Consider the following 26,405-nt stretch of genomic DNA (forward strand, 5'->3'; position numbering starts at 1 on the left):
ATTGTTCATATATTCATTACCAGGCTAAGTTCTGAGGGAATATTGGAGTGGGCAGAGGTGTTAGAAGTAAGGGTGGGGGCAGACATGTTGAACTAGAGGAATACAACAAAATAGATATAAGCCACAAGCCTTCCCCTGAAGCAGCTGAGATTCTAGCTGGGTATATAATAGTGCCATTCATCCAATCTAAGTATAATAAAATACCATACCATAAAGTTCAGAATATATGGCAAAAACTACAAATAGTCATGCATGTGGGTTAGGAATGCCGATTCTGCCACTGTCAATGAGTTTGCTGACATGGATCCTTTTCCTTACAGAGTTTGTGATCCTACGAGATGAGAAATGGGGTGGAAACAAAACCTACACAGCTTACACGGACCTGGAAAAGGACTTTGCTGCTGAGGTAATATGAAAGGAAAAGGAATCCTTTCCTGAAGATCTGTATTTTATTTTTTGCTGACTGTTAGAACTTTAGAACAACTTGTTCTGTGTAGAAGTAAGCTGCCTGGTATTTTTTCTCTACTTTTGGTAATCTCACCAGTGTCTATTTTCCTTCAAAACTGCAGTTTTGGTTAAAGTTTCTTGTCAGTTAGCTTTTCTGATTTAGGAATTTCGTTAATGCAGATGGATTTCTATCCCTCAGGGCCCTTTAAGGCCTTACCTGGCAGGGACTCTCTCTCACCTCTTCTCAGGAAACATTTTTCATCAGTAAATGTCTGTAATCTTATGCACACGGGTGGTCCCTTTAGGATGTACAAAAGCAGTACTCATTCAGTAGAAACCGTACTTCTTCAAGTACCCATACAACCATTCCACCATTCTGTTTTTCACTTTCTGTACCATATTCAATAAATTACATGAGATACTAAAAAAAAAAAAAAAAAAGAGAGAGAGAGAGAGAAAGAAAAGAAAAGAATGTACTGGGCACAGCGGCTCACGCCTATAATCCCAGCACTTTGAGAGGCTGAGGTGGGCGGATCACCTAAGGTCGGGAGTTCAAGACCAGCCTGACTAACATGGAGAAACCCCGTCTTTACTAAAAATACAAAAAATTAGCCAGGCATGGTGGTGCGCGTCTGTAATCCCAGCTACTCGGGAGGCTGAGGCAGGAGAATTGCTTGAACCTGGGAGGCAGAAGTTGTGGTGAGCTGAGATCACGCCACTGCACTCCATCCTGGGCAACAGGAGTGAAACTCTGTTTCAAAAAGAAAGAAAGAAAGGAAAAGAAAAGAAAGAAAGATAATCCCCACGGAACTCTGCCAGACCTCTCCATCTCGGCCTGCCAGGTTTGTAGTTATATGCCGCAGGGGTTTTTTTCTGTGTTTTTGCGGGTTTTTTTTTTTTTTTTGAGATGGAGTCTCACTCCGTTGCCTAGGCTGGAGTGCAGTGGCACAATCTTGGCTCACTGCAACCTGTGCCTCCAAGGTTCAAGCGATTCTCCTGCCTCAGCCTCCCGAGTACTTGGGATTACAGGTGCCTGCCACCACACCGGCTACTTTTTGTATTTTTTAGTAGAGATGGGGTTTCACCATGTTGGCTGGACTGGTCTTGAACTCCTGACCTCAGGTGATCTGCCCACCTCGGCCTCCCAAATTGCTGGGATTACAGGTGTGAGCCCCTGCGCCCAGCCAGGGCTCTGTCTATGCTCTCCAGGGCTGCATATTTTGTTAATGGCTTCGATGAGGATTCAGGTGGTTCCCAGATTCGATAGGCAAATGGTACAAAGCTAACATACTGGTGCTTTAATCACTCTCCAAAGGACTTAGCAGGCTGGAATAAAGAACTGAACTCAGCAAAGATGAAGTATTTCAGGAACAGGTGCAAAATCAGGGTTCAAAAATAAGAGATAATTATAAAAGGACAGAATAGAGGCTCCTATTCATTTCAACAGACACTTTAACAAAAGACTTACTAGGTGCCCATGTGTTAGGCACTATGCTAGGGACTGGTATTACACAGAGGGTTCAGTCCTCCTAAAGCTCAGTCCAGTAGGAGAGGCAGACTTGTAAATATTTCATTGGCTGCATTTTACATATGTATCTATATATATATTTTAACATATGTGTGTATATATGTGAATATAAGGTGTGAAAATACATATTACATGTGAATATATATAATGAAAAGAGTATATGTATATATATATATATATATATATATACACCAGAAATAATATAGGAGGAAGTGATTAACTGACTCTCTAGAAAAGCTTGTGGAGGAGACACTATCCAAGCACTATTTTGCTTGAGGAATAGGAGTTCACAAGGAAATCTGTGAGGGAATAAATTGTACAAAGACATGGTAGGATGAAACAGCATGATGTATGAGGAATTGCAGGTGGTTTGATCTGACTAGAGTCTAAAAGGTGAGGGGGGGTATTGTGGGATAGATAGGCAGGGCCAGGTCACAAAGGGAAGAAGACATAATACCGTATATAGGGAATGAAATGGGAGGTGTTGGCCGGGCGCGGTGGCTCAAGCCTGTAATCCCAGCACTTTGGGAGGCCGAGACGGGCGGATCACAAGGTCAGGAGATCATGACCATCCTGGCTAACACGGTGAAACCCTGTCTCTACTAAACAAACAAAAAAAAACTAGCCAGGCGAGGTGGCGGGCGCCTGTAGTCCCAGCTACTCGGGAGGCTGAGGCAGGAGAATGGCGTAAACCCGGGAGGTGGAGCTTGCAGTGAGCTGAGATCCGGCCACTGCACTCCAGCCTGGGCGACAGAGCAACACTCCGTCTCAAAAAAAAAAAAAAAGAAATGGGAGGTGTTGTGAGTGATTCTGAATTCAGGTCCAATCAATTTATTGGGGCTGTTAGAAATGTTAATATATGCCAGGTGCAGTGGCTCACACCTGTAATCTCAGCACTTTGGGAGGCCAAGGCAGGAGAATTGGCTTGAGCTCAGGAGTTGAAGACTAGCCTGGGCAACATAGTGAGACTCTGTCTCTACAAAAAAAAAAAAAAAAATACTGGCCAGCCATGATGGTGCATGCCTATAGTCGCAGCTACTGGGAAGGCTGAGGTGGGAGGATCGCTTGAGCCCAGGAAGGAGATCAAAGCTGCAGTGAGCCATGATTGCATCACTGCACTCCAGCTGGGTAACAGCGTGACCATGTCTCAGAAAAAAAGTCTTTTGTGAGAATTAGGAATAGATGAAATGCCTCAGAAAAAAGGCCTGCAGCCACGTTATCCAACAGTACTTTCTGTGGTGGTGGATATGCCCTATCTGTACTGCCTGATACAGAGGCCACATGTGGCTGTTGAGCACTTGCAATGTGGCAGGCGCAGCTGAAGAAGGGAATTTCAGTTTACATTTAAATACCCACACAAGGCTAGTAACCACCATATTGGACAGCGGCAGCCCTAGAGCTTTTTATTAAACTTAAATATTCCCAAGGAAATGAAGAAGTAGCATCAGAAACAAAAATGTTCACATTGTTGTATTAAAAGTGTTCATTCCTAAGGGATGTCCCCTCAGAATATCTAGAAGATTCTTTCAGACCAGATTTGAGATATAAAAAAGGCAGTCAGCCAAGTACGGTGGCTCACACCTGTAATCCCAGTACTTTGGGAGGCTGAGGCAGGTGGATCACGAGGTCAGGAGTTCAAGACCAGTCTGGGCAACACGGTGAAACCCTGTCTGTACTAAAATACAAAAAATTAGCTGGGCATGGCTGCATGCGACTGTAGTCCCAGCTACTCAGGAGGCTGAGGCAGGAGAATCGCTTGAACCCGGGAGGCAGAGGTTGCAGTGAGTTGAAATTGCACCACTGCACCCAGCCTGGGCAACGGAGCAAGACTCAAAAAAAGGGCAGTCACAGGACACAAGGAACAAAATGGAATTACTGAACTATTACCATGTACCAGCAGTGTTATCATTTTCACCCACATTCAGTGATTTAACCCTCATCCCCATCCTGTGAGATATAGCTATTATTAGCCTCACTTTATAAGTAACAAAGCCAACACTGGCCGAGTGCATTGGCTCATGCCTGTAATCCCAGCACTTTGGGAGGCAGAGGCAGGCAGATTGCCTGAACCCAGGAGTTCAAGACCAGCCTGGGTAACATAGCGAGATCCTGTCTCTACAAAAAGAAAAGAAAAAAAGAATCAGCCAAAGCTTAGAGGGGTTATGTGCCTAGTTTGGAGTCACACACAGCTAGCTGGGAATCTAATCTCGGTCTGTCGAACTCCAAAGCCCTTGCTCTTTCTTCTTACTCAGCTCTCTCCCTCAGGTTATCTTTAGGCCTTGGATTACCTATGTGAATGTTTCTCTGCTTGTAAATACCACTTGGTCTGTGACCCTACTCTAAGCATAAATGGAGGGACTAGAAGAATTAGACTAACAAATACATTCAGCTCCTAAACACCCTCAAGTTAGTATAGATTTCAGAATCAAAAGACTTGGATTTCGGACACGTTAGTCTTTCTGAATGTGTTTTCCCTTCTCTTTTCTACCTGCCTCACAAGATTATCACAAGGATCAAATAAGACTGTTGGGAAAAACTCCCTTGATCCTACTTTCTTGGATTCAGGTGTCCTGTGCCCTGTTCTAGACCTTATCTCACTAGGTCTTGTTTGATTCTGCAGGTTGTACATCCTGGAGACCTAAAGAATTCTGTTGAAGTCGCGCTGAACAAGTTGCTGGATCCAATCCGGGAAAAGTTTAATACCCCTGCCCTGAAGAAACTGGCCAGCGCTGCCTACCCAGATCCCTCGAAGCAGAGTAAGGCCAGCCGGAAAGGGGCCGATGTCATCAGGAGAGGGAGCTTGTCAATGAGCCTTGGAAAAATGCCTGTCTTCAGTTGAGGGCACAACAACCCAGGGGGTCTGAGTGCAGGAATGTCACGTCCTACTGGCTCCTAGAATGGAACTTGAGTCATTTTGATTTGGCTTTGGTGAACACCAGGAAGTGATCACATCCTTTTGTACCAGCATTGCTGAGAGCTGCTGGTGTAAGATATATACTTTGGTTCTTCTAGTCTGTTTGCTAAATCTGCCTCTTCATTAAAGATAGTGACTGGGGCCAGACACAGTTGCTCACACCTGTAATCTTAACACTTTGGAAGGCTGAGGCAGGTGGATCACTTGAGCCCAAAAGTTAGAGATCAAAACCCAGTCTCTACCCGCCCCCCCAAAAAAAAAAAAATTAGCCGGGCATAGTAGCACATGCCTGTAGTCCCAGCTACTTGGGAGGCTGAGGTGAGAGGATCACCTGAGCATAGGGAAGTTGACACTGCAGTGAACCATGATTGCACCACTGCACTCCAGCCTGGGCAACAGAGTGAGACTCTATGTCTCAAAAAAGGAAAAATGATAGAAATTAGGTTAGACCTATTATACCCAACTGGTATATAGACAGTCTCTTATACAGCTGTTGGGCAGAGCCTGCAGAGCTTAGAGAAGCTTATCTTTAGATTCTCCCAGTTTCCTTCTATGTGCATAGGCCTAGCTCTTAGTTGGCCATCCACTTATGCAAAATGCTGAGATACTGGCATTGATAGCTTTGTGCGACCCTTCTAGAAAAAAACTAAGTTAACTGAGTAAAATTTTTTTTTTTTTTTTTTTTTAATTTTTCAAAAAGAGACAGTCTGGCTCTGTTGCCCAGGCTGGTCTTTAACTCCTGGGCTTAAGCAATCCTCCCGCCTTGGCCTCCCGAAGTGCTAGAATTACAAGTGTGAGCCACCACACCTGGCCAAGACTCAGCAAATTCTATATAGAATGCATGAATGGAAATACCTAAAGGAGGCAAAGTTACTACTGCTCCCTCCCCTCTAGTCTAATAATTGAGGGAGAGAACAGATGAAAATCAGGTTTGTCATGTCTGAAAGGTTGCCAACCCAGTATTAAAGAAGTTATAACTCAGTAGACTCTGGGGATTCTACGCTAAATCTTACCTAATATCAGTGTCTTCACGTGGTGTGATCAGCAGCTGATCTGCCACAGGGAAGAATTCTACCTCATGGGGTTCTTCTCATTCCTAGAGCCAATGGCCAAAGGCCCTGCCAAGAATTCAGAACCAGAGGAGGTCATCCCATCCCGGCTGGATATCCGTGTGGGGAAAATCATCACTGTGGAGAAGGTACTCATTTTTCACCACATCTCAGAGAGGCAGATGGGGTCAGGTTTGTCTGTTTCCATCCGGAGGAAACGTGGCCTGGAGATGGGAAGTAACATCCTGAGGTCATATTGCAAGTCAGAGTGCAGGTGTCTAATTCCAGGCATCAGGCTTTCTGTTGCGATTGTCGCCTGTGGACATTACGCAACCAAACACAGCCAGGAACTCGGCATGGGGGACGGATGTTAGTCAGAGGGAACTTGTTTATCTGTTAAATCTGGTCTGATGGACTCATCTGATCCCCATCAGCTTGCCTGGACTAGCTACAGGCCTCATCTTGGATGAGCCACTTTGCCCGCTTCAGAAAGTGGTAGAGGGAAGATGACCTCCTTTTTCCCAGAGACAGAAGGTTATGCACCCAGTGGCCTGGGACCATTGTTCTGGGCTTTTTTTCCCTTCAGCATTGATTTACTTCTCACTGTGTACCCCAACCACCAAAACCACCCTGAGATCAATTCTGGTGCTCCTGCATCAGATGGCAAGGCCAGCAATTGTCCCCCTCCCATCTCCCAGCCCACCTAGGACCTGTCTGGTGCAGCACGTGCACCATAATGGTAGCCATCTAGACAGTCTGGGTCGTTTAATCTCTATCAGAGATCCTTCCACCTCTTAACACGAGCATCTAGGTCCATTTTACTCAAATCTGGCCTCAGTTGAGAGCAGAATATACCTTCAGAGCCCATTCTCCTGTCTGCTGTCTGGGACCCAGAAAGAAAGTTAGCTCTAGGGGGTCCTTCCAGGGCCTCTGTAAGGAGTGGGTGCTCTTTTCTGGAATCCAAGAGTTCACCAGGCTGCTTTTCTAATGGATAATGATGCTCTTCCTCCTGACGTCTCCCTGGCAGCACCCAGATGCAGACAGCCTATATGTGGAGAAGATTGACGTGGGGGAAGCTGAACCACGGACTGTGGTGAGCGGCCTGGTACAGTTCGTGCCCAAAGAGGAACTGCAGGACAGGCTGGTAGTGGTGCTCTGCAACCTGAAACCCCAGAAGATGAGAGGAGTCGAGTCCCAAGGCATGCTTCTGTGTGCTTCTATGTGAGTGAGGACTTGGGGTGGGGCACAGGACCTGGGGAGGCCAGGAAGAGTGGGGAATCAGCCCATATGAAGTCCTTCCACACACCAGGTGGAAGCTGTGAGAACACGTGCCTCTTCCTCGCTGATGCCAAAAGTTGATGCATGAAGGACTTACTGTACAAGTACTGTGAATGAAGCATTTTACCTACAGTTAATTTTGTTAAAATAGAAATGGAGGGCTCAAACCAGTACATGTCCAAGTCTTACTGCTAGTAAGGAGTGGTGCAGGGATTCAAATCCCAGTTTTGATGTCTATAAAGTCCTTGCTATGTTATTTTATACTTCCTCCCCTAGAAACACAGATTTTGGTATCTCTCCTGACACACAATTTTGGTATAGCCTGGGTTAATCTAACCCTGGTGATGTGCAGAGATGTAGCAAGATAAGAGGACCTCCTGGGGCTCTGGTACTGAGGATGCCCTAAATCCCATCAGGGCCCCTGTGTAAAGGCCCAGATTGCTTTGGCCTCCACAGTCACTGGAACCCATCCATAACCTCACCCTTCCCTTGTCCTGTGTGTCTTCCCAGAGAAGGGATAAACCGCCAGGTTGAACCTCTGGACCCTCCGGCAGGCTCTGCTCCTGGTGAGCGCGTGTTTGTGAAGGGCTATGAAAAGGGCCAACCAGATGAGGAGCTCAAGCCCAAGAAGAAAGTCTTCGAGAAGTTGCAGGTAAAAAGCTGTAATTGTTCTCCTTCTTGGCTGGGCTGCCTGGACTGTGTCTCCAGACTGTCCTGTTACTGAAGCCATAGCTGCCCCTCTCTGTTGGGACTTCCTGCATTTGAGTCCCTCTCTTCCTCCTCCTTTCCAGATCTTTCTGAATTCAAGGTGCCTGAGGAGCATGGGGGTCTTAGGACCTTGCATTACATCTCCAACAGATCATTTGAGGCCCTGTGTGAGGGACTTCAGACATTTCTTCATTTGATCTTCAGTCTGTGATAGATTATCCCCATTTTACCTGGCAGGTTACCTGACAAGGCCACATAGGGTCACCAGAAATAATGAGGGCAGGGCCAGGTGCGGTGGCTCACTCCTATAATCCCAGCACGTTGGAAGGCCAAGGCAGGCAGATCACCTGAGGTCAGGAATTCAAGACCAGCCTGGCCAACGTGGTGAAACCCTGTCTCTACTAAAAATACAAAAAATTAGCCGGGCATGGTGGTGGGTGCCTGTAATCCCAGCTACTCCGGAGGCCGAGGCAGGAGAATTGCTTGAACCTGGGAGGCAGAGGTTGCAGTGAGCCAAGATCGTGCCATTGCACTCCAGCCTGGGCAACAAGAGTGAAACTCCGTCTCAAAAAAAAAAAAAAAGAAAAGAAATGATAAGGCCAGGATCAAAACCTTCCCAGGGTCCCTCCTGCCCACCTTGAGTTTAGAGCACTCGTTGTCTCCTTGCTTTCTGGACAATGAAGATCTGGCCTTCCCCAGTGATCCTTGAATTTATTCATTCATTCATTTAACGAATACCGAGTCCATAATGTAGGTGTCAGGCAGTATTCTGGGTGCTTGGCCTACCTCAATGAATAAAGCAGTAGGAGTTGACTCTCCTCATGGAACTAACACTTATGGGTGACTCTTTCTAGTTAATACCGTGTTTCTTCAGTGAGATAGGTAAGTGCTTCTGGAGGACACTGAGAGTCGTTTCTACTCTCCATCCTCTTGCATGAGGCCATTTGCTTTGCCTACTCCCTCCTTTCCTGGTTTTCTAGGCTGACTTTGTGAATCTCTTTTTTCTGGCTATAAAATAAATTTTAATGGTAGAAAACATCTAAAATATAGGAGAAAAACAAACAGAAAAACCACAATATCCTAGTCCTGCCACCTAGAGATACTAAAGAATGTCATTAGTGATTATTTCCTTCTGGTCTTTTGCTATGCTTGGAGTGATAATACGTTTACAGTTTGTCATGCTAAATGCTGTTTATTAATTAGAAACAGGGTCTCACTCTCACCCAAGCTGGATTACAGTGGTACCATCATAGCTCCCTGTAACCTCAAGCCTGTAAACCTCCTGGACTCAAGTGATTCTCCTGCCTCAGCCTTGCAAAGCACTGGAATTATAGGCATGAGCTACTGTACCTGGCCATGATTTTTATTTTATTTTATTTTATTTATTTATTTATTTTTCCTAGATGGAGTCTTGCTCTGTCGCCCAAACTGGAGTGCAGTGGCACAATCTCAGCTCACTGCAACCTCCGCCTCCCAGGTTCAAGCAATTCTCCTGCCTCAGCCTCCTAATAGCTGGGATTACAGGTGCCTGCCACCACATGCAGCTGATTTTTGTATTTTTAGTAGAGATGGGGTTTCACCATGTTGGCCAGGCTGGTTTCAAGCTCCTGACCTCGTGATCCACCCATCTGGGCCTCCCAAAGCGCTGGGATTACAGGCATGAGCCACTGCGCCGAGCCTCCTGGCCATGATTTCTTTCACGCCTCTAATCCTAGCACTTTGGGGCCGGGCGCGGTGGCTCAAGCCTGTAATCCCAGCACTTTGGGAGGCCGAGGCAGGTGGATCACGAGGTCAGGAGATCGAGACTATCCTGGCTAACATGGTGAAACCCCGTCTCTACTGAAAATACAAAAAAACTAGCCGGGCGTGGTGGCGGGCGCCTGTAGTCTCAGCTACTTGGGAGGCTGAGGCGGGAGAATGGAGTGAACCCGGGAGGCGGAGCTTGCAGTGAGCCGAGATCACGCCACTGCACTCCAGCCTGGGAGACACAGCGAGACTCCGTCTCAAAAAAAAAAAAAAAAAAAAAATCCTAGCACTTTGGGAGGCTGAGGAAGGCAGATCGCCTGAGGGCGGGAGTTCGAGACCAACCTGACCAACATGGAGAAACCCCGTCTCTACTAAAAATACAAAATTAGCCAGGCATGGTGGCATATGCCTGTAATCCCAGCTACTTAGGAGGCTTAGGCAGGAGAATCGCTTGAACCTGGGAAGTAGAGGTTGTGGTGAGCCGAGATCACGCTATTGCACTCCAGCCTGGGCAATAGGAGCAAAACTCCATCTCAAAAAAAAAAAAAAAAAAAAAAAAAATCGAGGGGTTGCACTGTATAGTATTCTACCATAATTGTCAAAATCTAAACTCTTACTAGACATTGAGGTTGTTCTGTTTTTCACTGTTAGAATGATGTGACTGTGACAGATGTCTTGGTGCATAGGCCTTTGCACTTAGGTTTATTTTCTTAAACTAACTCCCTAAAATGAACTTACTTGAGTCAAAAGATGAATGTGAAAGCTTTTGACAAACATCTCTTAGAAAAGCTGAGCCAGCTTACCCTACTGGTATATAAGAGAGTTTTCAGGCTGGGCGCGGTGGCTCACGCCTGTAATCCCAGCACTTTGGGAGGCCAAGGCAGGTGGATCACCTGAGGTCGGGAGTTCAAGACCAGCCTGACCAACATGGAGAAACCCCATGTCTAGTAAAAATACAAAATTAGCTGGGTGTGGTGGTGCCTGCCTGTAGTGCCAGCTACTCAGGAGGTTGAGGCAGGAGAATCACTTGAACCTGGGAGGCAGAGGTTGTGGTGAGCCGAGATCACGCCAGTGCACACCAGCCTGGGCAACAAGAGCAAAACTCTGCCTCAAAAAAAAAAAAAAAAAAAAAAAAAAGGGTTTTCTTGCAGTCCCACCACCATCATTAAAATCATTTTTATCTATCTTGTCCAGGCTGACTTTAAAATTTCTGAGGAGTGCATCGCACAGTGGAAGCAAACCAACTTCATGACCAAGCTGGGGTCCATTTCCTGTAAATCGCTGAAAGGGGGGAACATTAGCTAGCCAGCCCAGCATCTTCCTCCCTTCTTCCACCACCGTGTCATCTGCTCTCTGCAGTCTGCTCCATCCATCACCCATCTGCCCATCTCTCAGGACATGGAAGCAGCGGGTTTGGACTCTATTCGGTGCAGAAATCAGCAATGGGCAGCTCACCCTCCCCGGAACCCAGGATCATCCTGTCTGGCTGCAGTGAGAGACCGACCCCTAACAAGGGCTGGGCCGCAGCAGGGAGTCCAGCCCTACCTTCTTCCCTTGGCAGCTGGAGAAATCTGGTTTCAGTATAACTCATTTAAAAATTTATGCCACAGTCCTTGTAATTGGAAAAATACTGGTGCCCAGGTTTTCTTGGAGTTATCCCAGCAGCTGCGCCTCTAGCTGGGATCCAGTACCTGGACGGGGCTAATTACAGCTTCTCCCCAACAGGAAACTGTGGGATTTGAAAAGGAAAGGGAAGGGAAAACAGAGAACCTAGTGGTCTACCAAGTGGTTGGCAGCTTTCCCAACGTCTGCTTACACTGAGGCTTGGCACTGGGGGGCAGGGCCTGCCCCAGGGCTCTTGGAATTTCCCTTGATCCAGCTAGCCTGGGACATTCCCTAAACCAGCTGCGTGTTAGCATCAGGCAGAATGAATGGCAGGGAGTGATTCTGTCTTCAGAGAGGGTGGGGTACTTCTCCATAAGGCATCTCGGTTCAATCCCCATCATTGTCATAAATTCAAATAAAATGTCTGAACAAGGGTGTCTGGATGTAAGCTGTACCATCTCAGGAGAGAACACAAGTGTGAGGCAGCTGATGGCCCCTCACCTGGTCTGGGGTTCCTTTACCCTGTAATGGGGGGGTGGGGGGTATAAGATGGACAAAACACCTTGACAGTCCCTTTGGCAGTACTAGGCAGAAGAGGCCCATACTTGGGTCCAATGTGTGCAGCAGGCAAAACATTTTCCCTTCTAAATGTGGGCCCAGGCCACTGCCCTGTCCCCCCCACATTAAGAAGCAATAGGCACAGCCAAGTTTCAATCATTTAATTAACCCCTTTAAATGAAACACAGTTTTTTTCATGTGTCTCACTCAGGCTTCAGGGCAGAGGGAATGGATTTTTTGTTTAGACATATCAAAGACTCAAAAATTTAAAGAAATATATATATGTATATATATACTTCTAACATTTTATGGAAATTAAAAATCAGAGGCTTTTGGTCTCTCCATTTGCTCTAGGTCAAGCTCATTTACCTCAGAGGACAAAGAAGGGTTGCCTCTTCTAGACCCTCCCTTCTCCTTGTGTCCTCTGTCCCACCCAGCAGGGAAACAAGCTCAGAAGATCTAACAGGATGAAGAGTTCCAGTAACGTTGGGGGAGGCAGAGGGAAAGAGAAGTCAGGCTTCCTCCCACCTCCAGCCATTCCCAGGTTGCTGCTGCCAGGGCCTGGTTTCATGCAGCTTTGACCCAGTCCTGGATCCTAGGGGGTGGGGTAGATCAGGAGCTCTGAGCAGAACAGTGCTCACCGATTATCCTCTTTACTAACTCAGTGGGCAGGTGCAGCGTACACCCAGCAGCACTCTCCACTGCCCACAGGCAAGGGAAGAAGATTGATTGATTAGCTACGAGGAGAAGATGGTAGTGACCAGCGGAAAACACCCTGGAGAGGGCCAGAGGAGAACCTGGCTCTCACCACATCCCCTCTGTTCCCAGCCTTGGTGAGGGGGCGGAGAGGTCATGTCAACCTCTCTCTTTAGTGGTGAAGCTAAAAGCAAGGTTCCTTGCCAGACTCAAGCCCAAGTCACTGTTGAGGAAAGAGGATCAAGAAGGAGGGGGTGGCTCTGGGGGGCAGCCACGCTGCTGTGGACCCACAGGGGCCAGTGGGGAAGCCAGCTTGCCTAGACAGATGGCACAGGCTGAAAATAGGTTAACATTCCTGGAGGAGAGTGCAGTAAGAAAGGCTGATACCTAGGGGACCATGACCCAGCCTGCCCTAGGAGCACTGGATGTCCCTCACTGACTAGGGAAGACTTGAGTATGCACCTGTGGCTTCCCATCCTTGTCACTCGGCATTAGCTCCTCCCAGTGGAACCACCTGTGCTGAAAAGCAGCTGCAGAAAGTACATCCACCGACACGAGGAGAGAGAAAGGTCAGAGAATGAAGTGTGGAGGGCCAGGCCTGGGCCTACTGCTCAAGGAAGCTCTCCCCCTCCAGATGCTCCCTTCCATCCACCTCCTCGGTGCTTGCTCAGCCCAAAGGCTCCTGCCTCTGAAGTGCTGGGTGCCCACCCACCCCAGTGTGGTCAAGGAGGCAAGGGGCAGGTGCTTGACACTGCCAAGTACCCCGAGATGACTCTACTGCTCTTCTGCTCACCCATCTCTTTGGGCCCTGGCAGTCTCCTACTTGTCCCCAGCATGGAGCACCTGGCAGAACTGGAAGGCAGGAGGGTGGTTGGTGAGTTGAGGCACAGGAAGGCTAATCCTCTCTGCACCTTTTGTGCTTTGGAATTCCACAGCCCCACCCCTGCCCCCAGCCTAGAGAAGCCTGTGGGAACAAAATGACTTGGCCACCTCCAGGAACCAAGCAAGAGAAGGAGTAAACTGGATTGGGCAGGAGGGCACAGACTGGTCTCAAGCTATGGGCTGGCTGCTGGGGATGGATTCTGCTGCCATGTAAACAGGCCCTTGGAATGCAACTTCCTGGGCCCTGGAGGATGGCCATGCAGCCACTTTTCAAAAGTGCTTTGATTCTGGACTATAGTATGTGCATGGTTTGGACATGAAAAAAAAATGAAACTCAGATGAGGTGTCCTGCTCCCAACTCTGCGGCCTCAGGGCCAGCAGGGGGCGCAGCCACCCTCTCCCGCCAGCTACCTCCTTCAAGATGAGGCTAAGGCCAAGACTGAAGCGGCAACTGCCGGAGGTGACCCCATTCGGGAAAAGGCATGAGCGCGGGATGGTTCGGAGGACAGGAGCAACACCAGGCTTGCATAAATATCGAAGGCCGTGGAGGTTAAGGCTGCAGGCGCCCTCTCTATTAGGTTGTGTCTGCTGTATCCTCTCGTCCTTGGAGCTGCTCAGGTCCCTGAGATTGTGTTTCTGGGATGGGTCAGCAGTGCCAGTGAGGTGCCTGGTGGTCAGGCCAGCTCTTTCTGTAAGTCTAGGGGAGAAAAAGAAGGGACACTTAGCAAGGGGCCTCCTAGCTTAGTTCTGGCACTAAGAGCCCAACAAGGCATACCCTCACCCAACCTTGTTACCCGTTTTACTATGCCTGCAGCACTGGGCTGGACACCCTACAAATGTTCAGACACTATAATGTAGGTGTCACTGCCCCACACTTTACAATGTAGCTAGGAAGGGCAGGGAAAGATACAAAATTAGCCAGGAATTTGGCTATTGAACCTTGGAATTCAGACACAGTAGGCCTGACACTCACACACCATTCTCCTCCTCTGGGGCCCAGCAAGGGTGATAGCTGGCCCTTCCCAGGCATTCTCAGACCATAAAAGTTAAAGATCCAAGAGCAAATACCCCATGACGGGACTTCAGATTCCCACTTCCCATCATCAGCAATGGGACCCCACCCTAGCACTGCCCACTGTACCTGAGCCCGGGAGGCCCATCTTCTCCTCTGGACCCACCAGCTGCACGACACCTCCATTCTCCGCCAGCTCCCCCTTAGTCCTGTCCTGGGTGTGAGGGAGCCCATTGGTGGGAGGAGCAGTAAGGGGTTCAGCTCGAGGGTAACTGGGGGAGGTGGGTGGGGGGACTCCCACAGATGGCTTGCGGGCCACAGGCGGGGGAGCCTTAGGTGACTTCTTTGGGGCCTGGGGTGGCCGCTGCTCTGAGATGCTCCGGAGTTCTGCCACCAGATTCCGCTGGAGGTCAGCCTGCGTCTCAGGGGACATGGGCCGCTCCAGCTGCAGCTTCCTAGTGCCCTTGGAGAAGATGAAGCTGGCCGTCGAGGCAGGGGACTGGGGAGGCCGTGGTTCTGCCTCAGGCGGTCCGTTGGGCTGGGCACTTGAGAGGCCTTCGTTGGCGGCCAGGCTGCAGGCCTTGAGTCGGACGGCAGCATGGAGCCCTGCGGAGGGGGCAGGCACTGGGCTGGCCCGCCCTGACAGGGCCCTTCGTAGTGGTTTCTGGGGGGCCAATGGCCCCAGTGCTGGGGTGGAAGCCCCTGCTGGAGCACCCACAGAGCGCAGCCGCACCATCTGCAGGAGCGAAGGCGTGACCAGGGGCGTACCTACGTCCTCCTTGGGAGGCCCACCGCCCTTGCTGCAGCCCACCGGTTCCTTCTGAGGGAGCCTGGCCACATGCCCTGGGGCAGAACTAGCAGGAGCTGGGGCTGGCGGAGCTGGAGGAGGGTCTGGGCTACCCTGGGGCTGACTCTGCGAAGCAGTAGCTGAGGAGGACGAAGCAGCCGGGGAGCTGACAAGCTCTGGGGAGCCTGAAAGGCCTGCAGGCTCAGGGCTGGCCACAGAGAAAAAGGCCTCCTCAGGTGGGGGGAAGTCAGCCATGGACAGGTCCTGCTCCTCAGGGGCAGGGGGTGGGGGTGGGGGCCAGTTGGGATCTTGGAGGGGCTCCTCAGCAGTCTCTGGGGCAGATGGTGCCTCCACAACCACCTCTGGCTTCTTAGTGGGTGGTGGGGGTGGATGGTAAGATGGGGGTGGGGATGGTGGGGGTGACTGGTCTTTGGAGATGACAGGAGACTCCTGCAGTGGGGTCAAGATTGTCTGGGAAGTGGGAGGGGACTGGGGACTGGCATCAGTGGTAGAAACAGGCCCAGGAACCATAGCAGGGGCGGCTGGAGCAGAGGCAGCTGGGTTAGGGCTCTTGGGCTTGGAGGGAGGTGGAGAGAAGGGGGCAGGCACCTTGGGGTGAGGAGGTATGACAAACCTGTCACCCAGGGGGGTCAACATCTGTGGCCCAGAGCGGTCTGAGGGGGCTGGGTCAGAGGAGGAGGAACATAGAGACGTGAGGGAAGAGGAGACGGAGGCCCCAGGGGAGCGAAGGGACGTGACACGCTCTGGTTTAGGGGGCTGGGCCTTGCCTGGGGAAGCAGGGGGACCTGCCAGGACCTTGGGAGGGAGGGTGGGAGTACCACTTTGGCTCGAGTATCCACTGGAAGGTGAAAGCGTCCGTTCTGGGGAGCGTGGAGGGCGCCGGGAGCCACCCGGAGACAAGCCAGGTACCCAGTTGTTTGCTGGGTTGGGTGGACAGGGTGCTGCCCCCGCCCCTTCTGAGCCACCAGTGGTGGGTGGCCGAGGCGGCTGGGGCTGCTGCTTACGCTCAGGCTTAGGGGGCAACCCTAAGGGCCCATCAGGCACTGCTAAGCCCCGCTGATGGAGGGAGTGGGTCCGGCGGGGAGGGGGTGGAGGCCGCTTCAGCTTACGTAGGGACACACTCCGGCCAGACAACTGCCCACTGCTCCGAATGCTGAGTGTGTCTGAGGCCTCAGCGGTGCTGCCCCCACTGGGGGAGCCCCTCCCACTGCCTCCTTGGGGAGGGGGTGCCATGCTATTGCTAGCCATAGAGCCCTCCGGCTGGCCCTCAGAGCCACCCTTAGAGGAGAGGGTGGAACCGTCAGAGACAATGGTGTCGGAGGATTGAGAGTGGCTCCAGGTGTCACTGGAGGAGGACGGGTGGCGGCTGCGGGGCTGTGGGCTGGAGACCGAGGAGAAGCGCCCCAGCGAGCGGACTGAGGCTGGGCTGGCCGAGTGCAGGCTGCAGCGGCTTAGTGTGCGCAGGCTGCAGCGGCCCAGGGCCACCACGTCCACTGTGGGCGGCAGCACAGCATGTGGAATCAACTTCGACAGGTAGGTGGCCTGGGGGGAGATGGACATGGCTGGGCTCAGGGACTCTGCAGGCCCTGCCCCTCCTGTCAATCCAGGCACTGCTAAGGACATGGGCCGGGTCAATGGTGGGGGCCGGGCGCCCGTGGACCGGCCAACAAAGGTGTCATCCCGGTAGACACGGTCAATGTGGCGCTGCAGCATGGCCTCTGTCTCAGCACTAGCCTCCGCCTCTGCCTCCAGCGCCTGCAGGGACACCCGGGCCCCCATCCCTGAGGTGCCTCGGGGGCGGCCGTCCACTGTGGGGATGCGTACAGCATCCAGTGCACCAGGAGCCCGGGGCGTGCCTGGTGCCTCACGCTCATTCCGCAGGCCTGGAAGGGACAGGGAGGAGGTGGGGTCAGCAGAGAGGGATGACCAAGGCTCCCCACCCACCACCACTGCCCTCCTAAACCAGGCCTCACCGAGCTCCTTCTGCACATGCTGCGGGAGTCCTAGCACAGTGCTCCGCCGCTCCCGCCGACGCCGCCCTGACTTTCCAGATTTGGGAAATGAGTCATGGGGTCGGAAGGTGGAGCCTGGGGGCCGGTCGGGGGAGAAAAACTGTTACAGCAAAGGACTCAGGGCACATTCTGCAGGGCACTACTTTTGTAGTAAGAGCTCTGCGAGAAATGATTTCCGCAGTCAAGTAGGTATGGGCAAGGCTAGGTTAAACAAAGCTAGAGGCTTCTTTTCTGTAAGACGTCTGGAAGGCTACTAAGTCAACGATGGTAATTTCCCTTTAGTGATAGCTTATTATTTAGTAAACATATTATCATGTGTTAGTCAGCATGCTAAACATTTGGCATTCATTCCAATAAGATACTTATCCTCATTTTTAGAGAATATCAAACAGAAGTTCAGAGAGGTTAAGGGTTTTCCCAAGGTCACACAGCTGGCACGTAGTTACACCAGGCCTCCAACAGTTAAGATTTTCTAACTCTTAAACTGCTTTATAGTTAGTGTGTATCATGAATGTGCAAGAGGACACAGGGTACCGTGTTTCCCGAATTCATTGAATCAGAGAGCCTGGCGAAACACTGGATAAGGAGGAAAAGAAGCTACAGATGCTGGGACCCAGTGGCGCCCCCCGTCCCTCTCCCCTGCCCGTGAATCCACCTTTGCGCTGGATCATCTCCGAGCGGATGGAGAGCGCGTCCTCTGCTGTGGAGCTCTCAGCCACGTAGGAGGTGGTCCGGCTGCAGGAGGAGATGTTGTCTTCATCCGGCGCCGTCCGTGAGGACTATCAGGGTAGAAGGAGATCAGGCCCTGATCTGGCTGGCGCTGCCTCCTCAAGGCTCCCCAGTGGAACTTTTTTTATTTTTGAGACGAATCTGTCGCCCAGGCTGGAGTGCAGTAGCGAAATCTTGGCTCACCGCAACCTCCGCCTCCTGAGTTCAAGCGATTATCCTGCCTCAGCCTCTCAAGCAGCTGGGATTATAGGTACCTCCCACCATACCTGGCTAATTTTTGTATTTTTGGTAGAGACAGGGTTTCACCATTTTGGCCAGGCTGGTCTCCAACTCCTGACCTCAAGTGATCCACCCACCTTGGTGTCCCAAAGTGCTGGGGTTACAGGTGTGAGTCACCATGTCTAGCCTCCCACTCGAACTTTTGAGTCACATATCCCCTCCAGCATCACCTAGCACTGAGAAACCCTGGACTGGCCCTCAGGGGTCATTTAGTGTAGCCTTTTGTGATAGAGGAAAGAAACTGAGACCCAGAAATGTTCCAAGATATCCTTGCCAGGGGTCAAGCAGGTAGAGAAGAGTCAGGACTGAGTTGGAGACAGGGCTCACCTGGATACTCTGGGTGTCTCCATGGTCCCAGCCGCCCTTGTTCAGTTTCTGTTTCTCTGGAAGACACCAGAAGGGTTTGTTGAGTTAGGCCCCTGACCTTGAGAGCTGACAATGCAGCACTGGAGGGAGGAGAGGGGAGTGGAGTGGAGAGGAAGGTTACCTTGGTGTTGTAGGGAGCGGAGCCCCTCCTGGGCCTGAGTGTGCAGCTCTTCCAGGTGCGGGGGTCGCCCACTGGGGAAGAAGACGTTGTCCTGGTGCTCATCCACTGCAGACCCTGGCCCCTGGCCGGGCCCTACACTTAGACGTTTGTCATTCTCAGCCTTGGCAGAGCCTAGTGGGAGGGAGGAGGAAGGGAAATGAGGCAAAGGCATCTGGGCCCTGCAGGTGCACAGGTACCATGGCAAGGGCACCCACAGTCCCAAGACTGCACACAGCCCTTGCATATACAAGCAATGCCCCCTTCCCCCAGTCTGGACACATAACCCACAGTTCTGCAGTAAACACTCAACACACACAGCCCCCATATACACAAACTACACCCAAGTGTACATAAATCTAAGTACCCATCATACCACACAAAGGGCCCCATATAAGGCACCACACACAGGGCACACAGGTACACAGGTCTACTGTGTATGTACACAGCACCCACAGACGTCGTTCATGTATATAAACAAAGGGCATCTGAGTATAAACACACGTAGGTACGCACACTGAGCACACCCAGCCCACACGTAAACACAACACCCACAGTCCCTGCTCTGTATATACACAAACAGTAACCAAGTATATACACGACTGTGTACTCACACATCACTCAGGGCCCCACAAAAGACATCCCGAGTATACACATAGCCCATAGCAAATACATTGCTCTCGCCTCCATACCCAAAACCCCACTTCACAGGAAAACAAACCACCCTTTTCATGCCACCGCTTGACCCAGGTCCAGGAAGAAGACACCATGGGAAATCAGGAAGGAGAGCTGGCATGAGTTACAACCAGATTCCCAGAAAATCCTAGGGGGGATGCAGACCAGGGAGATAACTTCCTGGGTCCCCTACTCACCCATGTGTCTGCCCCTTAGTGGAAAGATGGGCAGGGGAGGGGAGAAGAAAGACCCAGGCCCCTCCACCCGCCCAAGGGAGCTCCAGTCTCTCTTGGGGAAATAGTCCCAGGTATCCCCCTCTCCTGGAGGCCCTGGCCCTGGCCCTGGCCCCTGCTGCAGAGGAGCCAGAGATCCATTACAAAGGATCCTGTTACAAGCCCCGCCTGTGGAGGGGCTGGCCATCTAATCCTGGGGATGGGGGGCTGTGTCAGCACTTTGCAGCCCCAGCCCCCCTTTAAATGAAACCCACAACATAAGCAAAAACACTGGAAGGGTCATGTGACCTTGGTAGCACCTTATAAAGCGACAGGAACAAAACAAGCCCTTTAAAGGGCCATGCCCCAGGAGCAGGGTCCTCAGTTCAGAAACCTGCCTTTCCTCCTCCCTCAGCCCATTCGTCAACAGCCACAGCTCCTGCCCCAGGGAGTCTGCAGGAATCCCACAGGTCAGAGCTAGGAGGCCCCCAACAGATCTGACCAGAGCAGTGTCCTAGATCCCCAGATTTTGCCAGCGGGGAAGTGGTTCAAAGGGGCAAGGCCTTGCCTAAGGTCACCCAGCAATAGGAGTCAGACAGACCCTGGACTCAACTCCAGGTTTCCAGAGGGGACTCATGGATCACACTCAGACTGGGGGCCCCCAACCCTCAAAAGTCCAATAAACTCTGATCTCTATGTCTTAATCCAGGACTGAAAGCCCAATTCCTAGGAGAAGGAAGGAGGAACAGGCCCCTCCCTCCAAAACTTCTCCATTCCCAGGCCTCTAAACAAGATTTCACTGAGCAGGCTCCCCAACTTGCAGTGGTACTACTCTCCTCTCTTCTGGGCTGTCCACGTCCCGTCCTCCCCGGCACACTAGAAAGGCTAGTACATCTTGACTGGGAGGCTGTACCCAGTAAAGTGTGGGTACCCCGGCAGGGAGGCAAGTCTCCCGGGAGGGCTGCAGGCTTCAAGGTCAGAGACACCTGGATCCATCCTCCCAAGCCACAAGCAGGGCCCAGACAAAGGCAGCAACAAAGCGGCTGGACAAAAGCACAGGCGGACGGGAGATTCTGGCCTCATTATCAGCCCCCAGCCCCCACCCCATTACTCTTGCCCAGTCTTGATCCCCCATTCTACATAAGGGTCTGGCAAAGGGAGGCATCGAGCATCCCTCCCCTCCCCCCAAGCCACACCCACTCACCCTTCTTCTTAAATAGCCCTAGGAGCGCCGGGAGGTGGCGGCCCACGAACACCACCATGACTGCGGGCGCCACTCGGGATGTTCCCTATCCCACCCAGCGTCTCCAGAGCAGAGTGCGGGGCGTGCCTTCACTGTAACCCAGCACTATGGGGATGTGAGCCCTCCCGCCCAGCCGCAGAGCGCCGGCTCCAGGCAGAGGGGGGGGAGGGGCTGCTCTCCAGGTCCTCCTCCCACCTTCGCCACTGATCCCGCCCATCTGCCGACCCCGCCCCTCAAACGGGGTGCAGAGGCACAGAAAGGAAACTGCGGCCAGGAGTCCGTGGGTGTTCTGCTCCAGTAGAGTATGATTAGGAGGAACGAAGATACTCAATCCAGTAGCGGATCACTCATCCTGCCCCCAAGTCCAGAGTTAAGGCAGGGGTCCCAGCTGCCAGATGGTAGGTGGAGGGGCCACCAGACTAGACTTGGCAGAGTGCCCACCTGTAAGCCTCCTGGCTGGCTAGAGTAATTCCCTGGGGAAAGAGCTCAGAGCCTGTAGCAGCCAGGCAGGAGCCCAGAGCTGCTAGTGGGATGGCAAGGCTGTGGGCAGAGGCCCCCAGAGGGGCAGGGGCCAGTCCCAGGACACAGTCCTGGGAAGCCAGGGAGATACCCAGAGCAGAACCACAGTGGCTGGAGGTACAGCCCCTCATACATATGTTCAGCCCCACACTTTCCACAGGACTTTCTTCCTACTTTGGCAATGTGACATCAGAAGCCCAGAGAAACATGGCCGGTCGTGGTGGCTCAAGCCTGTAATCCCAGCACTTTGGGAGGCCGAGACGGGTGGATCACGAGGTCAGGAGATCGAGACCATCCTGGCTAACACGGTGAAACCCCATCTCTACTAAAAAATACAAAAAACTAGCCGGGCGAGGTGGCAGGCGCCTGTAGTCCCAGCTACTCAGGAGGCTGAGGCAGGAGAATGGCGTAAACCCGGGAGGTGGAGCTTGCAGTGAGCTGAGATCCGGCCACTGCACCCCAGCCTGGGCGACAGAGCAAGACTCCGTCTCAAAAAAAAAAAAAAAAAAAAAAAAAAAAAGAAACATAGTGAACTCTCCAAGATCACACTTAATCTTGCAGAGGCTCGACTTCAAAGCAGACCTCCTTCTCCCCTAGCCTGGAATTCTTCACATTGGCCCCACTCTGTCAGTGATTCTGTCCTGGATCACCAGGCAGGGAGAACAGAATTAGCCAAGAAACAGCCCATGAGTGAAGGCAGTAAAAAAGGAGGTGAGGTGGAGAAGTACTGGGAAGGAAGTCAGGTCCAGGTTCAAATCCAGCTCCATCACACAAGTCATGACCTCATATGAAAACAAGGCCAATAACTCCTCTTTTTAAGATTGCTGTGGCTCACGCCTGTAATCCCAGCACTTTGGGAGGCCAAGGCGGCCAGATCACTTGAGGTCAGGAGTTCGAGATCAGCCTGGCCAACATGGTGAAACCTTGTCTCTATTAAAATTAAAATTAAAAATTAGGTTGGTGTGGTGGTGCATGCCTATAATCTCAGCTACTCGGGAGGCTGAGGCAGGAGAATCTCTTGAACCCGGGAGCCGGAAGTTGCAGTGAGCCAAGATCCCACCACTGCACACCAGCCTGAATGACAAAGCGAGACTCCATCTCAGGAAAAAAAAAAAAAAAAAGATGGTTGTATCCATTCATTTGATCAGCAAACATGTATTAACCTAGTACTAGGGACTATAGTTAATGGAGAAGAACTTTATCTTGCTCACCAGTTTATCCCCAGAGTCAAAATCAGTGCCTGGAACATGTTTTTTTTGTTGTTGTTGGGTTTTTTTTTGAGATGGAGTCTCGCTCTCTCGCCCAGGCTGGAGTGCAGTGGCCGGATCTCAGCTCACTGCAAGCTCCGCCTCCCGAGTTTACGCCATTCTCCTGCCTCAGCCTCCCGAGTAGCTGGGACTACAGGCGCCCGCCACCTCTTCCGGCTAGTTTTTTGTATTTTTTAGTAGAGACGGGGTTTCACCGTGTTAGCCAGGATGGTCTTGATCTTCTGACCTTGTGATCCGCCCCTCTCGGCCTCCCAAAGTGCTGGGATTACAGGCTTGAGCCACTGCGCCCGGCCATGGAACATGTTATGAGTTGACTTCAAAAAATATTTGATGAATACATGGATGAGGTAAACTAACAATGTAATTTTGGGAAGTGAAGACTCCAGAGCCGTGACAGGAAGGTTTGGTGGGGCCGGAGGGGAGAGTAGTTTAGTTAGGTTGTCAAGAAAAGTCCCTCTAAGAAAAGAATAGGCTGGGCACAGTGGCTCACACCTGTAATCCCAGCACTATGGGAGGCAGGAAGATGGCTTGTGGTCAGGAATTCAGGATCAACCTGGGCAACAAGGCAAGATCCCATCTCTACAAAAAACTTTGAAAATTACCCAGGCATGGTGACACACACCTGGGGTCCCAGCTATTGTGAGGCTAAGACAGGAGGATTGCTTAAGCCTGGGAGGTTGAGGCTGCAGTGAGCCATGTTCTAGCCACTGCACTCCAGCCTTGGTGACAGGCATCTTTAAAAAATAAAATCAGGCCGGGCATGGTGGCTCACGCCTGTAATCCCAGCACTTTGGGAGGCCCAGGCAGGCGGATCACGAGGTCAGGAGGTCGAGACTATCCTGGCTAATATGGTGAAACCCTGTCTCTACTAAAATACAAAAATATTAGCCGGGCGTGGTGGTGGGCGCCTGTAGTCCCAGCTACTCAGGAGGCTGAGACAGGAGAATGGTGTGAACCCGGGAGGCGGAGCTTGCAGTGAGCTGAGCTCGCACCACTGCACTCCATGGAGCCTGGGCGACAGAGCGAGGTTCCCTCTCAACAACAACAACAAAAAAAATAAAATTGGCCAGGCGCGGTGGCTCACGCCTGTAATCCCAGCACTGTGGGAGGCCGAGGCGGGCAGATCACCTGAGGTCAGGAGTTTGAGACCAGCCTGGCCAACATGGTGAAACCCTGTCTCTACTAAAAGGACAAAAAAATTAGCCGGGTGTGGTGGTGCACACCTGTAATTCCAGCTACTCAGGAGGCTGAGGCAGGAGAATCACTTGAACCCAGGAGGCAGAGGTTGCAGTAAGCTGAGATCCCGCCACTGCACTACAGTCTGGGCAAGAGTGAGACTCTGTCTCAAAAATAAATAAATACAATAAAATAAACAGAAAAGGACATTGGAACTGAGACTTGCATACAGAGGAGCCAGTCAGGGCAGGTACCTGGGGGACAGTCTTCTAGACAGGCTACAGCAAGTGGAAAGGCCTTGAGGCAGGAGTGGTGGGTTTCAGGGAAGACAGAGGAGGCCAGTATGGCTGGAGGATTGAGCAATGGAAAGAATGGTAGGAGACAGAATCAGAGGAGAGCAGGTGCCAGGTAAGGCTAGGCCCCATACGCCTTGAGGGTTTCAGCTGGGTAGTGACACTTAAAAAATATTCCGGGGCCGGGCGCGGTGGCTCAAGCCTGTAATCCCAGCACTTTGGGAGGCCGAGACGGGCGGATCACGAGGTCAGGAGATCGAGACCATCCTGGCTAACACGGTGAAACCCCGTCTCTACTAAAAAATACAAAAAAAACTAGCCGGACGAGGCGGCGGGCGCCTGTAGTCCCAGCTACTCGGGAGGCTGAGGCAGGAGAATGGCGTAAACCCGGGAGGCGGAGCTTGCAGTGAGCTGAGATCCAGCCACTGCACTCCCGCCTGGGCGACAGAGTGAGACTCCGTCTCAAAAAAAAAAAAATATTCCAGGCCAGGCGCAGCGGCTCAAGCCTGTAGTCCCAGCACTTTGGGAGGCCGAGACGGGTGGATCACGAGGTTGGGAGATCGAGACCATCCTGGCTAACACGGTGAAACCCCGTCTCTACTAAAAAAATACAAAAAACTAGCTGGGCGTGGTGGCAGGCGCCTGTAGTCCCAGTTACTCAGGAGGCTGAGGCAGGAGAATGGCATAAACCCGGGAGGTGGAGCTTGCAGTGAGCTGAGATCCGGCCACTGCACTCCAGCCTGGGCGACAGAGCGAGACTCCGTCTCAAAAAATAATAATAACATTCCGGCCATGCACGGTGGCTCACATCTGTAACCCAGCACTTTGGGAGGCTGAGGCAGGTGGATCACTTGAGGTCAGGAGTTTAAGACCAGCCTGACCAACATGGTGAAACCCCGTCTCTACTAAAAACACAAAAATGAGCTGGGTGTGGTGGCGGTGTGTACCTATAGTCTCAGCTACTCAGGAGGCAGAGGGGACAGAATTGCTTAAACCCAGGAGGCAGAAGTTGCAGTAAGCTGAGATCACGCCATTGCACTCCAGCCTGGGTCAGAGTGAGACTCCATCTCAAAAAAAAAAAAAAAAAAACAATATTCTGGGCTAGCACTGTGGCTCACACCTGTAATCCTAGCACTTTGGGAGGCTGAGGCGGATAGATCACCTGAGATCAAGAGTTCGAGACCGGGCCGGGCGTGGTGGCTCACACCTGTAATCCCAGCACTTTGGGAGGCCGAGGTGGGTGGATCACTTGAGGTTGGAAGTTTGAGACCAGCCCAACCAACATGGAGTAACTCTGTCTCTACTAAAAATACAAAATTAGCCAGGCATGGTGGCGCATGCCTATAATCTCAGCTACTGGAGAGGCTGAGGCAGGAGAATCACTTGAACCCAGGAGGTAGAGGTTGCGGTGAGCCAAGATCACGCCATTGCACTCCAGCCTGGGCAAGAAGAGTGAAACTCCATCTCAAAAAAAAAAAAAAAGAGCTCGAGTTCCAGACCAGCCTGGCCAACACAGTGAAACCTCATCTCCACTAAAAAAAGTACACAAAGGCCGGGTGTGGTAGCTCACGCCTGTAATCCCAGCACTTTGGGAGGCCAAGGTGGGTGGATCACGAGGTCAGGAGTTTGAGACCAGCCTGGTCAACGTGGTGAAACCCCATCCCTACTAAAAATACAAAAATTAGCCAGGCGCAGTGGCGGGCACCTGTAATCCTAGCTACTCAGGAGGCTGAGGCAGGAGAATTGCTTGAACCCAGGAGGCGGAGGTTGCAGTAAGCTGAGATGATGCCACTGCACTCAACCTGGGTGACAGAGCAAGACTCCCATTTTGGGGGAAAAAAAAAAATTAGCCAGGTGTGGTGGCAGGCGCCTGTAATCCCAGCTACTCGAGAGGCTGAAGCAGGAGAATCTCTTGAATCCAGGAGGCAGAGATTGCAGTGAGCCAAGATCACAGCCATTGAACTCCAGCCTGGGCAAGACAGCAAAAAAATTCCATCTCAAAAAAAAAAACAAAAAAGGTTTCCTGGGAGGCTGGGCTTAAGCCCAGGAGTTCGAGGTTACAGTGAGCTATAATTGTGCCACTGCACTACAGCCTGGGCAACAGAGTAAGTCCCTGTCTCTAAAAAAAAAGTAAATATATAAAAATAAAACTTAAAAAAAAAAAAAAGATTCCCCTGGTAACTCTAAAAAGCACAGCAGAGACTGTGAAAGAGAATCTGTGAACTATATATATGTATCTGTGCAG

General features: G+C 51.4%; 2 protein-coding genes across 7 annotated transcripts in view; one reads left to right on the forward strand and one right to left on the reverse strand.

The window, feature by feature from the left end:
• Positions 1-11,710, forward strand: part of YARS1 (tyrosyl-tRNA synthetase 1) — a 44,542-nt gene extending 32,832 nt beyond the window's left edge. For all 4 annotated transcript variants that reach the window (XM_045375416.3, XM_045375406.3, XM_074013222.1 and 1 more), the window contains 6 exons: positions 321-406; positions 4,596-4,731; positions 5,990-6,087; positions 6,966-7,159; positions 7,727-7,868; positions 10,865-11,710. In XM_045375416.3, coding sequence (XP_045231351.1) covers positions 321-406; positions 4,596-4,731; positions 5,990-6,087; positions 6,966-7,159; positions 7,727-7,868; positions 10,865-10,975 — 767 coding nt within the window. In that variant the 3' untranslated portion in view covers positions 10,976-11,710. The remainder of the gene's footprint in view (positions 1-320; positions 407-4,595; positions 4,732-5,989; positions 6,088-6,965; positions 7,160-7,726; positions 7,869-10,864) is intronic.
• Positions 11,711-11,979: 269 nt separating this feature from the next.
• NHSL3 (NHS like 3) overlaps positions 11,980-26,405 on the reverse strand; it is a 36,299-nt gene continuing 21,873 nt past the window's right edge. For 2 of the 3 annotated variants that reach the window (XM_045375389.3, XM_015438955.3), the window contains exons 2-7: positions 18,739-18,909; positions 18,579-18,634; positions 17,899-18,022; positions 17,205-17,318; positions 14,553-17,114; positions 11,980-14,108 (exon numbers count right to left, since the gene is read on the reverse strand). In XM_045375389.3, the coding sequence (XP_045231324.2) occupies positions 14,086-14,108; positions 14,553-17,114; positions 17,205-17,318; positions 17,899-18,022; positions 18,579-18,634; positions 18,739-18,909 (3,050 nt within the window). In that variant the 3' untranslated portion in view covers positions 11,980-14,085. Of the gene's footprint in view, positions 14,109-14,552; positions 17,115-17,204; positions 17,319-17,898; positions 18,023-18,578; positions 18,635-18,738; positions 18,910-20,865; positions 21,065-26,405 lie in introns of those variants that run through there. The other variant, XM_065525591.1, reaches the window with a different exon arrangement.

The sequence above is a fragment of the Macaca fascicularis genome, chromosome 1 (assembly GCF_037993035.2).
Source record: "Macaca fascicularis isolate 582-1 chromosome 1, T2T-MFA8v1.1".
Lineage (NCBI taxonomy): Eukaryota > Metazoa > Chordata > Mammalia > Primates > Cercopithecidae > Macaca > Macaca fascicularis.